Here is a 16,604-nt window from a genome sequence, read left to right on the forward strand (position 1 = left end):
AAGAAACTAAAACAGACCTCTTCCAATATAATTTCAGTTATTGTTATAGTCTATCGTGTGAATAATACATGGTGAGCCACAGGGAGCCTGGTGGCTGCTGTGGTTGTGCTGACACGACGAGGGATGGGAAACACAGGGGGTTCACCCCAGCAAGGCTTTGGGATGATATAAAAATGTCAGGACTACAATAAACTGGTTTAGCTAACTCAGACCAGCAAGGATTGGTCAAATGCATGTACTTCTCTGAGTGTGGTCTCCTCCGTGTTGATGTGCTTCTCGTTCTCTCTGGATCTGCTCTCTGATGAGCCTCTGCTCCTCTTCAAGCTGTCTGGATCCCTCCTCCCTCAAGCGGGCAATCTTGGAGAAGGTGCACATAAAATGCAGAAATGTGAATGAACAGGTGGCCAAGTGTTACGTGACAGCACATGTTAAGATAACAGCTGTTGGAATATGATCAGCTTTATTGCTCTGCAATTCTGTGTTTATGTCCTCTACTCAAGGAGGCTATACAAACCAGCTTGTTTCATCACTTGAGGCACTAATGCCTCGATGAAGTCAGAAAATGGAATAGTGCCACCTGCTGGTTATGGCCTCCTTCCTTATGTATATGCATGAAGCACCTTGAGCATATGGAAATTACTCACAGTGGAAGCATGCACACCATTTTTATTTATGGGTGTTCTGCACAAACTGCACCGAGTCATGCAATATCACCTTAATGACCTTACTGATAATTATGTCTGTGAAAAAACAAAATAAAGAGAGGAGCTCTTAGACAGAGCCTTTGTTCGTGACCCAAGTATTTGGAAGAGTTCAACTCAATCAGGAAAAACTATTTGATGAAAAACAGAATGAAAGCACCAGGGTGTGCTTTAGTTTTCCTAGATGCATTTTCCAATACAGCACTTATACCTGCAGTATAGTGAAATTTAAAATTTTCTGCAGCCTCTTAAGGCAAATTGCAGCGCAGTATCTTTGCTAATGTGATTTCTATAAAATGCGATACCTCTTCCTCGAGTGTTCTAGTGATCTGCACTTCCTCCTGGCTTTGAGCTTCTGCTTGTCGCTCTCTGGCCTCCAAGTCTGTCAAAACAACGCACACAAACTAATCCACATCTCCATCATATACTCATAGTATTGATTGACTGACTTATTATTATTATTCTTTAAAGAGGAAACAGTACTTCAGCATTAAAACTTGATAATTAGAAAGAAACACAAGATAATATCACTAAATAATCTCTGGGATGCGGCAGAAAAATGACTCACCAAGTTTAATTTTCTTTCTCTTGCTATCTAGTTTCTTGTTTCTTTCTTCTGCTTGTTTCTTGGCAGCACAAATCTTGTCATAAGCAGCCTGAAAAAAAAAGCGTTAGACTTCAAGATCACTCCTTGCTGGGCTTGCTGTGTCTCGGTTTACTTGAGGGCTAGGATCCATATTAGAGGTTACAAGACACCAGCGGTCTTACCTTGGCGGCGGCATCAGTTAGCACCTCAAGAGCCTGGGATAACTGGTGGAAGAGCTCAACTAAAAGAAAAAAAAAAAAGACAGAATAAGAGCATTTTCTTGCATTACTGCCTTCAACTTTTATCTTGTGGGATATTACCTATAAAAAAGAAAAACGTGGCTAAAGGTTTACAAAAATTGGGTTGATAATTGTGCCAGTTTGAAACAAAAAAGACAGATCATAAAATTATACTGAAACGGGGAGACTGAGAAGGACAGGACACCTAATCCAAAAGCAGAGTTATGTCTACGAATGCCTCAAGATGATGGGACATGGAGCCGATACAAACTGCGACATTTGTGTCTCAAAATTTGCCGCAGGTCTCACGAAACTTGTTTCCTCCAGTGACACGGCCGTGCATTCCCCTGGCCCAGCCTGCTGCAAATACCACTACACCAGTTGTCATTTAACACACACGCACAGACAAATGTACACTGGGAGACCACAGTCCCCCCAGCTTGTCCTCCAAGCAGCACATTACTGCACGATACTAGCCAAGCTTAATCATTCACTTATGGGAGGCCTAACAGACTGATACTGTTACTCCCTGTGGGGACTGGCATTGCACACTAACAGAAGGCTCTCGAGATCGCGCTGCCAGCAGAGGCGGTCAGGTTACCTACATGCATATAATGGGCTGGAATGAAATCCAACTGGGGGAAACCTGCCATGCCCACCAGGCACCTCCGAGTGTCACAATATGGGGTATTTAGAGGGGAGAGGGGATAGTGGGGAGGGGTATCGTCAATCAGTGAAGAATTGTGACCCCTATGTCACCTCTTACATGCAAACAACCCTCCCCTGAGGGGCAGCAAGTCCCAAGACTTGCTCCACTCTCGTGCGAGAGAGTCCAATTCTCTTCATGCGCGGGTTCGAGTGTTGAGGGCCTCCAAACCACTACTTTTCCATTTCTGGGAAACCGACCCCCTGCTTTTGTGTTATCCCTCTCAACCCTACCAATTTCCTTTTTTTCCTGACATAATCAGAAATTGTCTGAACCATCCAGAAACCACATAAACCTAACTTGAAAACATACCTCGTGACCAGCTTCTTGTCCAAGGTGCATTTTTCCCCTATTGACAAAAAGCTATGCTGAGATTTTCTGGTCTAATTGTTGACATGCTGGTTGGCACCAAGCTGCAGAAGGACACATGAACCCAGGGAGGACAGAGTGTGGATGAGGGCGGTGAGGATGGTGATGCTGGCCATGTTTTTCTAGCTAAAAAGCTGGCGGGAGAAACATGCGCTGGTTGCCTTGCGACAGAGTGCTGTGGCCAGGACATCTGGCAGAGTTTAACGCTGTGAGAATGTGACTCTGGAGCATTCATTTTTGGCCCTGGACCTTAATGGCAACTCAGTGAGTGGTCATAACTAACTCCTCAGTGGCAACGGTCAATGCCTCAGAATGGAGACAGAAGACACATGAACCTGGGACACTCAGGGAGGGAAATTTTCTAAGGTTGTACTTCCTCCCACATAGCCCTCAAAAGGAGATGTATTCTCACCACTACACTCACCTGCTCTGAATCTGACAATTACCTGCACTATTACCAAGTGCGCAGCTAGTAAGCCAAGAGATGTGGATCTACACCAGAACTTCTATGCATCCAATCATCTGCATCTTTATATGCATCTCTGTCAGATAAGGTTTGGAGATCATGTGAGAAAACAGTAAATGCAAAACAAAAACTGTCTCACTCACCTGCTTTTGGGTTGTCTGGGTTCTTGTCTGGATGGCATGTTAACGCTTTCTGTCGATACGCTTTCTTGATCTGAAAAAGGAGGAGGGAAAAACCCCAAACATTACAAAGAGTGGAAAATGCTTGTTAGAACGCAGAAAAATGAACAATTCCCTTAACCTTCAGTTCTATTTATATATCCTCAAATCACAACAAGAGTCTCCTCAAGGTGCTTTAGACTTTAAGGTAAAGACCCTAAAAAATAGAGGAAAAACCCTAACAAACAACAAATGAGCAAGCACTGGCAACACTCCCTTTTAGCAGGAAGAAACCTATTACAAAAAGAATAAAACAAAATGTAATGTCCCCCATATGAGGGCTCGGGGTCTTGGGAGGTTAAGCACAAATTTTGGGCACCGTGTAAAGATATAATTCTTACTGTGTATCAATAATTTTATAACGTTGAGTTAGCCCAGAAGTCTAAGAAGTTATGGCCTCATTGAAATAATGCCAAAGACAGTAACAGCCTGACATAAAAACATCTGAGGTGAAATGTGGTCTTTAATGGAATTGTTTTGTTTGGATCAAACTGAAACTTTAAGCCGATCCTGTGCTTCGTGTCCTTTTGACATGCCGTTAATGGCTTCTAACCACTGTGGTACATACGGCACTGTACAAGAATTCAAAACTATTCTCAGGCTATTCCAGTTGTCAGATTGCAAGATAAATACGAAGTTGCAACCTAGTATTATTCTATCTTTATTTAAACAATATTAGATAGAATATGTCATAAAAAATGAAATCAAGTCTGACATAGTCTGAAAGCAGCATCCTTTGGCAGCTGATTTTTTAACTCTGGGTCACTGCTTGGAACATTAACCATTCATTGGTCCTTCTAGGAATCACTTAATGGAGAGGTGGTTTTTATTAGACATCTGCTTCTTTTGAGAATGAAGGGAAACAGGAAAATTACCGCAGAGACCAGAGGGGGCTGTGGAGTCCAGCGCTTGAGAATTCTGCACAACCTCAAACGCACATGCTCATATACAGTACATGCATTGCATGCTAAAGTTTTGGCACATCCAACCCTCCCCCCCATACATACACATTAAAGAACAGACCAAACACAAACACTGACATGCACTTTCTCACCAGACATAATCAGTCATGCCAACATTCTGGATGTTTTCAAATTCTCCCTGTTAGCGCAAATCAATCTCCTGCCAGTACGCTTCGGGCCACAAAAACTGGGAGCCCCTTTGTTCATGTCTGGGAAGCGTTTGCATTGGATGCATTGTCTTCTGGCATATGCAGTGTTTCCCTGTAATTTGTTTTGCACAGTTTTATCTCTAGAACGCACGCCAAAACATACTGAGCTGACTTTACGTGGATGGATTGAATTGGGGGGAAGCACAATGGTGTAATTAATCAGCGTCCAGGCTTTTTTAACTGCAGCTCCAATGACAGTTAAGCACAGTCACACATTAGACTGGATGCCCTCCATCCAGGGTGCAAGAGCTTAACCTCTGACTGATTATATGAACCAAGCAAGCCTCCAGTGAAGCCTCTGGAGATAACTGCAGCTCACACAGCTCCTAAATGTCAAAAGTCCTTTCTTCTATCTAAACTGGATTAGGGTTTTGGGGGGGGGGGGGGGGGGGGGGGGGGGGGTCATTATTGTTCCAACAGTAAATGAGAACTTGGTTCAGTGAGAGGGCTTTTTGAGAGACTAGACATCATTAGAGGATATTTAGTCTTGCTGCTTGGCACACACAGCGTTCCTACAGATTGCGACTGACACGCAGGGCTGTGGACTAGAACCAAACACATATGCTTACTGTTGGCCTTAGCCTGCTTCCCCTGTATTATCCTCGCCTGTCTATTTCTCACATTCTGTTCAATGCACTCCCTATTATACCTTTGTCCAACTCATTTTAAAGTAAGATACAAATAAGTGAAGACTCGAGTTTCACCTCAAAATTATACTCCTCTTCAACAACAGTTGCCTCAAGCACCATTCTTGTGATTATGCACTATATAAATAAAATTGAACTGAATTGCAAAGGAGTGAACTGCAGCTCCTCTCTGGGATCAAAACACAGCCTAAAAATGGGTCCTACTCTGTCCTTTTTCCCTCTACCACCGTGAGGAGTTGCTTACTGTGGATTTCCACAAAGCGCCAACCAACTTGCTCAAGATGTGCAGACCATGATTGAAAACAAGTCTACATCTTTCTTTCTTTTTTAAATCAGTGTTACATAATCTTCTGATGGTAATGCAGTTTAAGTGGAGACAAAAACAAGCCTGCACTGCATTAATGTCATTTTGACAAAAATTATTGTGCCTTGATGTTCGCTATATCGTACCTTGCAATACTGAAATGTAAAGGTGTGTGAGCTTTTGTTATACCACAGAGAACCAATGCCTAAACTGGAATAGAAACATATGTAATACACACTTTTTTGGAAGTATCAATCATGTCTGGAGTTGTTAGTAAACTGTAAAATAGGAACTTGAGGTAATCAGAGCTGTGCAATGTGCTTTCAAAATAGCATCAGTCTGTATTTGGAATAGAAAACACAATATAAATCATTTTTGAACATTTGAAATGTTAGCAGCCAAGATATGGAAGAGCTATGCCTTCCTTTAGCTTATGCCACTGTTGTAGCTCCATATATAGTTAAGAGCTCTTTTTCCATTTAATATAAATGAAATGATATCTTTTTAAAAACAGATTTAGGAAGATGAAATGAGAGTGTGATCATTTTCTTGTAAAATCCCCCATAATTTAAGTTCAGTTAGCTAACATCTGGACCATGTGCCTTACCACTTTGCATTATCATTAATACATAATGATTTCTTTCTGTTGTAACAGGAGTTCAATCTTAAATTTTGTAGTGCATAAAGGACAGAGCACTGAGCACCGGCTGCAATTTTTTAATGAGCTAATGTTTTTGAACTTTTGGCATTTCTTATATTTAGATTAATCGGATTACAGCTTTCAGGACTTCCCTGAAGCAGTGAGGCAAAAATATTATTTTTCTAATGGGTTTTATAAAGTTGTTAATTGCTAAAAATTAACTAAATAAAATGAAAAGAACATGATCCAATTCAAGTGCAGTTAAATATTCAACTATTGTCAATTCCCTTTTTTATTAATAAAGAAGAAAACTACCTTACAATCCCAGCTTTAAAAAAGTTAGGATTCTACAATGTAAATAAAAAATGGAATGCAATGATTTGCAAATCTCATAACCCCATATTTTATTCACAGAAGAACGTAGAAAACAAAGTCAGATGTTTAAACTGAAACATTTTAAATATTCTCTGAATAATATTAGTTCATTTTGTATTTGATGACAGCAACACATCTCAAAAAAAAATGGGGACGGAGCAACAAAAAGCCGGAAAAAGCAAGTTTCTCAAGAGTAAAGGGCTTCACCAATGTGCAAAAAATTATCTATATTTTGTGGAACAGTTTCACAGTAATACTTGTTATTATAAAATTACTACAACTTTGAATGTCTCGTCATCTACAGTACCTAATATCATCAAAATATTTCGAGAGTCTGGAGAAATCGCTGTGGAAAATCATTATTGGATGCCTGTGATCTTCGGGCCCTCGGGCACCAGTGCATTAAAAACAGACATGATTCCGTCATGGATCTTACACCATGGGCTCAGGAACACTTCCAGAAATCACTGTCTATGAACACAATTTGCTGTTGCATCCAAAAATGCAGATTAAAAATCCTGCAAAGAAGAAGCCATATTTGAACATGATCCAGAAACACTTCTTTCTTCTCTGGGCCAAAGGTCATTTAAAATGGTCAGAGGCAAAGTGGAAAACTGTTCTGTGGTTTAACAAGTTGGAATATAAAATTATGTGTGGAAAACATTGCTCCCATGACTTCCACACTAAGAAGGAGAAGGTCAGGCGTGTTATCAGCATTCAGTTTAAAAGCCTGCAGATCTGATGGTATGGGGGTGCCTAATGAATTGGCAGTCTAAACACCTGGAAAGGCACCATTAATGCTGAGATTCAAAGCAACATATGCTCCCATCCAGAGGACATCGGGACAGACGTTACATATTTCAGCAAGATGATGCTAAACCGCATACTGCATCAATTCCAACAGCATGACTACATAATGGCAGAGTCTGGGTGCTGACCAGGCCTGCCTTTCACTGATTGAAAACATTCAGCGAATCATGAAGCAAAAAACACAACAAAGAAGACCTAGAATAATCAGGCAGCTACAATCTTATATCAGACAGGACATCGTTCCTTTTCCAAAAGTCCAGCAGCTGCTCTCCTCACTTCCCAGATGTTTACAGACTGTTGTTAAAAGAAGAGAGGATGCTACACAGCAGTAAACATGAACACGTCCCAGCTTTTTTGAGACGTTTATTTGTTTATGTGATTTGCAAATCATTGCATTCCGTTATTATTTACATTTCACACAGTGTCCCACTGTTTTGGAACTGAGGTTGAGGAATAGATTACTTCCTTATTGAGAAAACCCTTAATTTCTTTATCACAACAGGTGAATGTTTAACTGCACTCGAATTGGATCATCATTCATATGATGCACTGAGGAAAAGAGAAAATAAAAAGCAATACAGGCAAACACTTGTCAGATAATCCATTAATGGATTTACTGCATTTACTTCAAGTTCTGGTATTAGTATGATTAATTTACCTTTCCTTTAAATGTATCATCACGTTTATGCATAAAACAAAACATTTCAAACCCTTTAATAAATAATTGTGACTGCAGTCTTTCTTTACTCAGAAATACAGAAATGGATGCCAAAAACAGGGAAACCAGAGTTCATCATGAAGATAAGTACATGTGATTTGATATAAAAGCAGCCTTTATAAAAATAAATACATCACCCGTGAGTTTATACTGTGTCCTTAATTCACATTCAGTCAGCTTCTCACATTCATCACCTGCACCTATCTGACAAGATAAACATGTCTCTGCCACGTCTTCACTAACAGCAGATGTTTGCCGTTGTCGGGAAGTACGTTTGGCCAGCCGAGCTGCTTGACAAGTACAACCTGTCATCACCAAAGTTGCTCTGGTGGAGAACAGCCATCTTGCATGTCATCATAACTCCCCTTCTCTCCAGTTCCTCCTCCAATCGTTTCCTTTTCACTCTCTCTAGGATCCTTCACGATATCTTGTCTCTACTGTGCCTCTGGAGCTGTTTTGTTAAATAATGCATGATTACTCCCATCAGTGCCATAACACGCAATCTTTAATTGATGCTGGAAGACCCTGAGCCCGCTGGTTCTCCACACTAGGAGCCAAAGCAGTGCAATCTTTAAGAAGTTGTGCGCATAAGTCTTCAATTGCAGGGCATCTTCCTATAGCCCTAATCCGGCCAATTACTCTAGCAATTATCTTTGTGCAGTTCACCGTGACCTTATAGGACTGGCTCTGAATCCATCAGTTGTTGGAAAAAATGAAAAACAGAAGAACTCCTGGACTAAAACCAGCTGCTGTCCCTTGTGCTTACAGATGATGAAAACTGTATTTAATCCTACTGTATCTTCTGTCTGTTGTAATTCAAAATATTCCACATTTTCATATGCCAATTTACTTGTTTCATGCATGAGACAGACTAAATGGAAGAAATCTCAACTATTTCCCACACTTCTGTTCGTCAAAGAATGAACCACAAGATCAGGGAAAGACTACAATCCTGGAGTAGGAGGCCAACGGTAGCCTAATAGTTAGTGCCTGGCAAAAAATAAATAAATAAATAAACATTCTCAGTGCCGACCGGATGCCCATTTGCTTCAGTTTAGCTGCATGCTCACATCTTGTCCTCATTAAACCAGTTTTTGGTGCCAATTATGGCTGACAAACTACTGGTCCCGGTGTAGAAACCCTTACTGTGTAGATGATTAGCTGCCTGATCAGCCATGGATCCATCCTCATTAATAACAATGTGTGATTCTTTATGAGATATTATCAGCTAGAAGAAAATAATAACAAAATACTCCAGAGAAAGAAAGGTAAAAAGAAAAGTGAATGTAGCCCTCCACTAGCAGCTGAGCATGGACCTGGATAAACAGCTGTATTTTCTGCAAGACACTGTCACGCAATCACTCAGGCCACCGACTAAACACTCAATCATTCAAGAACTTAGAGGGCCCTGGGAAGAGCATGTGGGAAGAGTAAACGAGAAGAAGCACGCAAAGTACTAGGAGCTGTTGGAGAAGTGCCAGGACAGAGGCTGGAAGATGCTCTGTGAGCCCAAAGAGGTTAGCTGTGGAGGTTTTGCAGGATGTTCACTCTTCAAAGTGCAAGCAACTGGGCGCTACAGGAGACGGAAGACAGAGAGCCAACCCCATTTGTGGCATCTGGGTGAGGAGGTCTGATGCTAAAAGATCCAAAACACCTCATGACCCCAAGAACCTCACTGAAGATGTATCAGGGAGAAACTGTAAGCACACTGTGGATGCATGTGCTTCTTAATGCAAACCTCACAGATCACGCTGGCATAAATAAATTAATATGCAGTAATCAAATTGTTTGAGGAAGAGCACTCATTTTGATTAATTCACTTAATAACAACTAAATCAATAACACCAACCTAACGGTAACTGATCTGGCAAAAACATCATTATGGTTTAATCTATTTCTTCAGTTATAACTGCTTTGTCTGCTTTAAGAGTGTATATGGCTGTATAACTGTGGAATACATACTTAGTGCACTAGAAATAAACTGCATAAAAATTGCTGTCCTGATTGCACGCTGATGATGCTCCCCAGTGCACTGCAGAATGCAATTATAATCTTAATGCACCTATTCTGACAAAGACTTGAAGAGGAAAAAGAAACTCATCAGTGGGGGCATTGAGTTTACAATGAACTATTACAATGCAATGAAATCACCTGTCCTTGGATGCTCTGAGTGGAAGTAAACCATTCAAGCGTGTAGTTACTGAAACACATTAGGTAATAGGTACATTAAAATTTAAGTAGCTGAACAAACCACAAGAAATTCTGTGTGGTCTTGGCTGTGGACGAGCAATCTGTGGTAGGTACAAGTGTTTAACTGGTGACTGGTCTTTAGAAAAAGCCTTCCCTAGCACTATAAGCATAACGTAAACCCCATGAAGTCATTAAATCATAAACTCTGAAGTGCCAGTTTACATGGCATTTATCAGCCAGCTAAGCGCAACGAAAGGTCAGCAGCAGAGACGCTAAAGAGAAACAAGGGAACATGAAGTATGCAAATCCCCTACGTCAAGGCAGTGTTTTACAAGCTATGGCTAAAACCACATAAACAGGCTCTGGGATGAGCTTCTTCCTCTTTCTTTGATAAACAGTGTGCCTAATAGCTGGGATAAGTAGCTCATCTGATGACATCTCTCTTCACACACTTGATTGATTTTTGAGACCCTCCCTTCTGACTAAACGCACTACACACACATGCACACAAACAAACCCACTATCTCTCTCGACCATCAACAGACCTCACAGAATCAGCCCCCCTCCCTTTGGAGCCTAAATTCTACCCAAGCCACAACCACCAACTTCCTTAAGGATAATCCTCTGGGGAGGACAGAACTTTGAATTCCAATTAAGAAATTAACTGCCTCCCTCATTTTGGCAGCAATTTTAATTTCCCTTCAGGCCTGTGGATTCGGGATTGTGGAAACGGTGAAGAGAGGTGGTTGCAGGGAAAATGCTTGATTCAGGGAATCATGGTGAACCACTCAGAGATGAAAATTTGAAGCGATGTTGGGGAAATGCTTCCAGGGTTGATTGCAAGAACAAAGAGAATTTTGCAAAATTCTGTTTCCAATATGCAGAAAAGCAAAAAACTAGTTTACCCACGGCAGTAACGCACATGTAATCAGATGTTTTCAGAACCACACCAGCTTTCAGGAGCTAAGTATGTTGATTTAACTGAAATTACAAAAGAGATATATATATATATATATATATATATATATATATATATATATATACAGTCAAAAACCAATAACTGAATAATCACACCGAAATTATGGTCATAGTTTCACTGTAAAGTAGGGCTGAACGATATATCGCATTTGCGATAATATCGCGACATGATCAAGTGCAATTTTCTAACCGCAAAGGCTGCGATTATACTCTGGACATGTCCAAATTCATGGGCTGCATCCTCCTGAGGCCGCATTTGTAGACCGATTACGTCACAGCGACGCGCCGAAGGCTGTCCAAATTACTACCATATCCCAGAATTCATAGCGCGGCCCAGCCAAACTCCAGTTTCCAGCAATGGCGGCCGCTACTAAGTTTTAAAATTACTCATACTAATCTTTCAGGGTCACAAAATAAACTTTTAACATCTTTTCAGGCGAGAAAGTAGTTGTGTAAACATCAAATATCTGCTCGGTTTATCAAGATATCCCATATTTGCAAAAGTGCTTCGACGTTTTCAGAGGCGTCTGCTACCCACCAGCTCGACAGCTAGCCGGGAGCTCGAGGGTTACTGATGCGGCCGAGAACGGCACAACTCCCGGCACATCATTTTCAGATCACCGCGGAGTTTCGCTGCTCGGGTTAAACGTGATATATAAGTCACTTAGACAACCTAAAAATGTTATTGTTTGGCTTTTTTCAGTGTTTTGTTTGTTCGTGAGTAAATCGGTTTGGCTGAGATTAAAGTTATTAGATTAGATAAAATAAAACTTTATTAATCCCCCGGGTGGGTTCCTCCTTGGTTTTCACACAGCTGACTAAACGTCAAACAGAAAACTTATTAAACAGAAGTATGAGACAGTCGAGAATTTACACCAGTGTCTGGTTATATTTTAGATAGCAAGAAGCAGACGGCCGAGTTTATTAAACTCCACCGAGACAGCGGTGACGCTAATCAGAACTAGACCGTCCAATTTCACGCCTTTAAACTTTAAAGGCGTGTTTGTGTGTGTGTTTATACAATTGCTATTATGTTTGCACTTTATGTGTAATGTTACTGACTGCAGAGATCAGTAAGATGTGTGTATTTTTTATTTATTAGTTTTATTTATTTAATATTATTTTTTAATTGAATGACTGTCTAGTAGTTCACAGATGTCGAAAAACTGAGTGTGGTAAAGCCACTGATTTTTTTATGTATATTTCTGCAATCTGCACATTGTACTGACTTTCATTTTAATGTTTACACCAGGGTTCCTTGTCAGCACTTTATGCTCAGATGTTTGTAAGCTAAAAATAAACTATTGTGTATGTTCAAATATACTGTTGTGATTGAAGAAGTTAAATAAAAATGTCAGTCATCAATTCATGCATCACCTCATGTCATCATAACAGAGGTCTGTCTTCCAGGAAAGAACAGTTTAAAATTAATGTAATATAGTATTGGCCATACTATATGATGTATTGCTTGTCTTTGTTTAATAATACAGAAGACAAAGACCTTAAAAAATAATCGCATATCGCATCGCAATCGCAATATTGGGGCAAAAAATCGCAATTAGATTATTTTCCATAATCGTTCAGCCCTACTGTAAAGGGATTTTATGTCAAGGCATAGTACTAAAGGTTTGCCTGATGCAACACCCCCACTCAGCGGCCTTTCAGAGTATCACAACGGTGTAAATGAACCATTAGCCGGTTTGTCTGTTATATGACACGCTGGACCTGCATCTTTTATAGTTTTATCTTACGTTTATCTCACACTGTAAAAACAAACAAACAAACAAAAAACCTCTTCACCATTTACACACACATACGATTAAAAGAAATACTAATCTTCATAGCAGAAAGTTATCATAGCCTCTTGCTTCGTGACAAAAATGTCCTAAGACAACAAATTTGCATTATTTATTACTTGATAATAAATAGTCTGGCAAATAAAAATAACAGGTTGCAGCTTACAATGCGTTACTTACAAGCATGGTTATCTTAACACGGCTATTTTTAACACAATGACTAAAGCTAGCTTTAAGTGCTAGTTTACACACCTCTTTCGTTGTAGCAGTGCTTTCAACTCCAAGTAAACCGTACAGATCCATCTGTAGGATATCTTTAGCCTTTCCGGACATTTCTGCCAAAACGCGCTACAGTACCAATACACAAAAATAATAAATATACCACTATTTAAAACAGCTGTTTTGCTAGCTATTTAGCTTCGTGTTGTGGTTCCAGGCAGCATGAGTATGACGTCCTCAACCTTTCAACCAGGATGTGCATTGCAAACTGGGTATTGTAGTTTTTGGGTCTCCTTGCTCTTCTCTAGGTTCCTGAAAAGCTCCCTCACGGAATTTTTATTATTTTTACTGTAGCGTTTATTATTTTTATATCCGATAAATTTTTTCCACAAGTATTAATCTTCTAAAATCTTTTGACCCATCTGTGGGCTCTTTAAGGGCTGTTCACGCGTGACAAATCTCACATCCAAAGCTTCACTGCATAGATGGCTATTTTTATCTTGCTGTCAGGTGTGAAATTAGTTATTTAGAACAATATCCTGCCTGGCATTAAAGGCCCACTGTGTATTTAACCACAAGACATAAACGGTATTTAACATTTTAAATTATTTATTTTGTTTAAGTAAAAGAGACTTCCTGTGCCATACTTATGTGCCTGTTTTCTATCAGCATATTGTTCACATTAGCCTCATTTTACTGTATTTTTTGATATTGCTAATGATGATGTTCGGGGATTAAAAGCCACATGTAGGCTCCTTGTTTAAATAAAATACTGGATTTCATTAATTTTGCGCGCACACGTCCTTCCCAAGGCACCCTAATAACATTGTTTCGACATTTAAATTTGGATATAAAACTTATCCAAGCCCATCAAGATCAACGAGACCACAGCGTCTTCTGGTGGACGAATTATGTAACAGCAGGCAGCACAGTACAGTACATATTAGAAGAAAGAAAGAAAGTGTGTACATTATTGTACTTTATTGAGCCCCGTGGGGAAATTGCTCTCTGCATTTAACCCATTCACTCAGTGAAGCAGTGGGCAGCCATTGGGCGCCCGGGGAGCAGTGTGTAGGGACGGTACCTTGCTCAGGGGTACCTCAGGGTAGCTGTTAAGGGGAACACGTTTACCTATGTTTGATTAAGTTTAGTCCACCAAGAAATGTGTTTACAAAAGCCGTGTTTATATCGATTTGAGGACCCAGGCTCCACCTTTATTTCCATTTAGATTCATTGTGTGGCCCACTAAACTGTCATTTTAGCCCATTAAACTTGCTCCATCTTGTCTCCGATGCAAAATGTAAACAGACACCTCAGTGCTACATGTGGTTTTTTTCCTGTGGATATAAATCCATCTGTGGCCTAATGGCATAGGTTTTACATATCTGTTAACCAAGATGTGGTCTGAGGCTGCACCACTTCCTGTAGGGAACTTCCCCTGACATGTACAAAAACAGCTTTCTTTTTCTTAAATTTTTGTGGGGGAATTTTTTCGATGATGAAAAAGCCACCTGTTACTTACAGACGGTTTAGAAATATTGTGACGACTCTGTCCCTTCAGATTGTGTAAAAAGGCAGGCTTCTTTCAGTTTAAAATGTCTTTGCAAAGCACAACTTTTTTTGTCCTTCAGGCACACTGAGGATAAACAGGACTGAAAAAGAAGTCATAAGATGTGGCCCAAGTATAAAAGGTTATCCAACAGGACTAGTGCAACAATGTTTCTCAAAGAGTTAACCCCAAGGCAGTGATTTCTAAACCATAAACTAATACAGTCATGGCAAAAAATAAAGTACACTCTATTTCAATTCTAAGGTTTTACGTATCAGGACATAATTTATAAAAATCTGTTTATTACTGGGTCTTAAAATTGTTTAAGTACAACCTTAGAAGAACAACAACACATGACTTTATTACATTATTTATCTGACAAAAAATAAACCAAAATGCAGAAGCAATATATGAAAAAATGAGGAATGTATTTGCACACCTTGACTATTTTCTTTTATATATATTCTGTTGTAGATTTACTGTGTCCTTATGATAAATGACCCAATTTGAGCCAAGGTTTAGCTGTCAAACAGATCCTCACATATTCGACTCCAGAATACTTTGGTATACAGAGGAGTTCATGGTCGTCTCAGTGACTGCAAGGTGTCCAAGTCCTGTGGCTGTAGAACAAGCCCAAATCATCGTCCCTCCACCACCGTGCTTCACAGTTTGTAAGAGGGGTTTGTGCCGATCGATGTGTTTGCTTTTCACTGTGCATCTCCACTTTGTTCTCACCTGTCAAAGCACCATTCCAGAAGTCTTGTGGTTTGTCCAGATGCAACTTTGCAAACCTGAGCCACGTGCCTTATTTTTAGAGAGAAGAAACTTTTCCAAACAAGCCATACATGTCTAGCCTTTTTCTAATTGTACGGTCATGAACTTTAACCTTTAACATGCTAACTGAGGACTGTAGAGTCTGAGATGTAAGTTTGGGGGTTTTTGCAGTTTCTCTGAGCATTGCACAGTCTGACCTTGGGGTGAATTTACTGTGACGTCCACGCTTTGGACGTTTGGCATCTGTCTCGAACGTTTTCCACTTAAGTGAGATGCTCACACTTACTGATGATTAGCACCTGACTACAACTTACCCTCTTAATCCCCCACTGTAGCACATTATAGCAGTAAGGGTGGATTTTCCACACACTTCTCTAATAGTTCCTTATTTTTTGTTAAGTACATTGATATGATAATTAAATATAAATAAGTTTAAGACCCTGTAAGGACCTCAACACATCAAATGCTGAATGTGAGACGTTTATAGTCATCTGTAAAATATATGCTTGTGTTTAATGTGATGATGATGATTATTTTCTTGTAACGATGGGACAGGAGAAAGTGTTGCAATATGTAACCACATGATATACTCAAAGCCAAGGAGGAAAAGTCTCGATGTTTAATAAGCAAAAAGATTTCCCATTTTTGCTTAAATTTGAGGTGCTCAGCAGTTCATGGCCTCTGTTGGATTTTCCAAATCATGATGCATCAAATGTCTTCAGTTCATGGCAGGTCAGGCAGGCCAGTTTTACACAAGACACCCTTTAGAGCCACAGTGTATCTCCAGTACGTGGTTTGTAATTGTCTTGCTGAAACAAGTAATTTTACACATTCAGCATCATGTATCCAGTATATCCACTACCACTCCTCTGCATTTGTCCATACCATTTTAACCTTCCCTTTCACTCTTCCTCCTATCCTTCCATCACAAATCACCCCTGACACTCAACACCACCCTACCTGCACTCTCTTCTCCACCTGTCTTGTGCACCATCCATTGCTTTGGGTGGTTGATCCCAGATATTTAAACTACTTCCACCTTCACTACCTCTACTCTTTGCAGCCTCACTGTTACAGTTGTCTCCCTCTCATTTACACACGTAGTTATTCTTGCTTCTACCGACTTTCATTCCTCTTTTCTCCTGTGT

At 40.1% G+C, this 16,604-nt stretch overlaps 1 protein-coding gene across 2 annotated transcripts in view; it reads right to left on the reverse strand.

Annotated features, from left to right (window-relative positions):
- The window catches only part of dnajc17 (DnaJ (Hsp40) homolog, subfamily C, member 17), a 39,904-nt gene extending 26,514 nt beyond the window's left edge, over positions 1 to 13,390 (reverse strand). For both annotated transcript variants that reach the window (XR_014889911.1, XM_085256927.1), the window contains exons 1-6: positions 13,167 to 13,390; positions 3,211 to 3,280; positions 1,470 to 1,528; positions 1,270 to 1,357; positions 1,007 to 1,083; positions 240 to 357 (exon numbers count right to left, since the gene is read on the reverse strand). Coding sequence is in view for 1 of the 2 variants with exons in the window: in XM_085256927.1 (XP_085113053.1) it covers positions 240 to 357; positions 1,007 to 1,083; positions 1,270 to 1,357; positions 1,470 to 1,528; positions 3,211 to 3,280; positions 13,167 to 13,247 (493 nt within the window). In the remaining variant the exon portion in view is untranslated. The remainder of the gene's footprint in view (positions 1 to 239; positions 358 to 1,006; positions 1,084 to 1,269; positions 1,358 to 1,469; positions 1,529 to 3,210; positions 3,281 to 13,166) is intronic.
- Between the last annotated feature and the right edge of the window lie 3,214 nt (positions 13,391 to 16,604).

This window comes from Mchenga conophoros, linkage group LG19 (genome assembly GCF_057382185.1).
Source record: "Mchenga conophoros isolate Kocher_MC1m ecotype Shallow Benthic linkage group LG19, M_conophoros_male_GT1.1, whole genome shotgun sequence".
NCBI lineage: Eukaryota > Metazoa > Chordata > Actinopteri > Cichliformes > Cichlidae > Mchenga > Mchenga conophoros.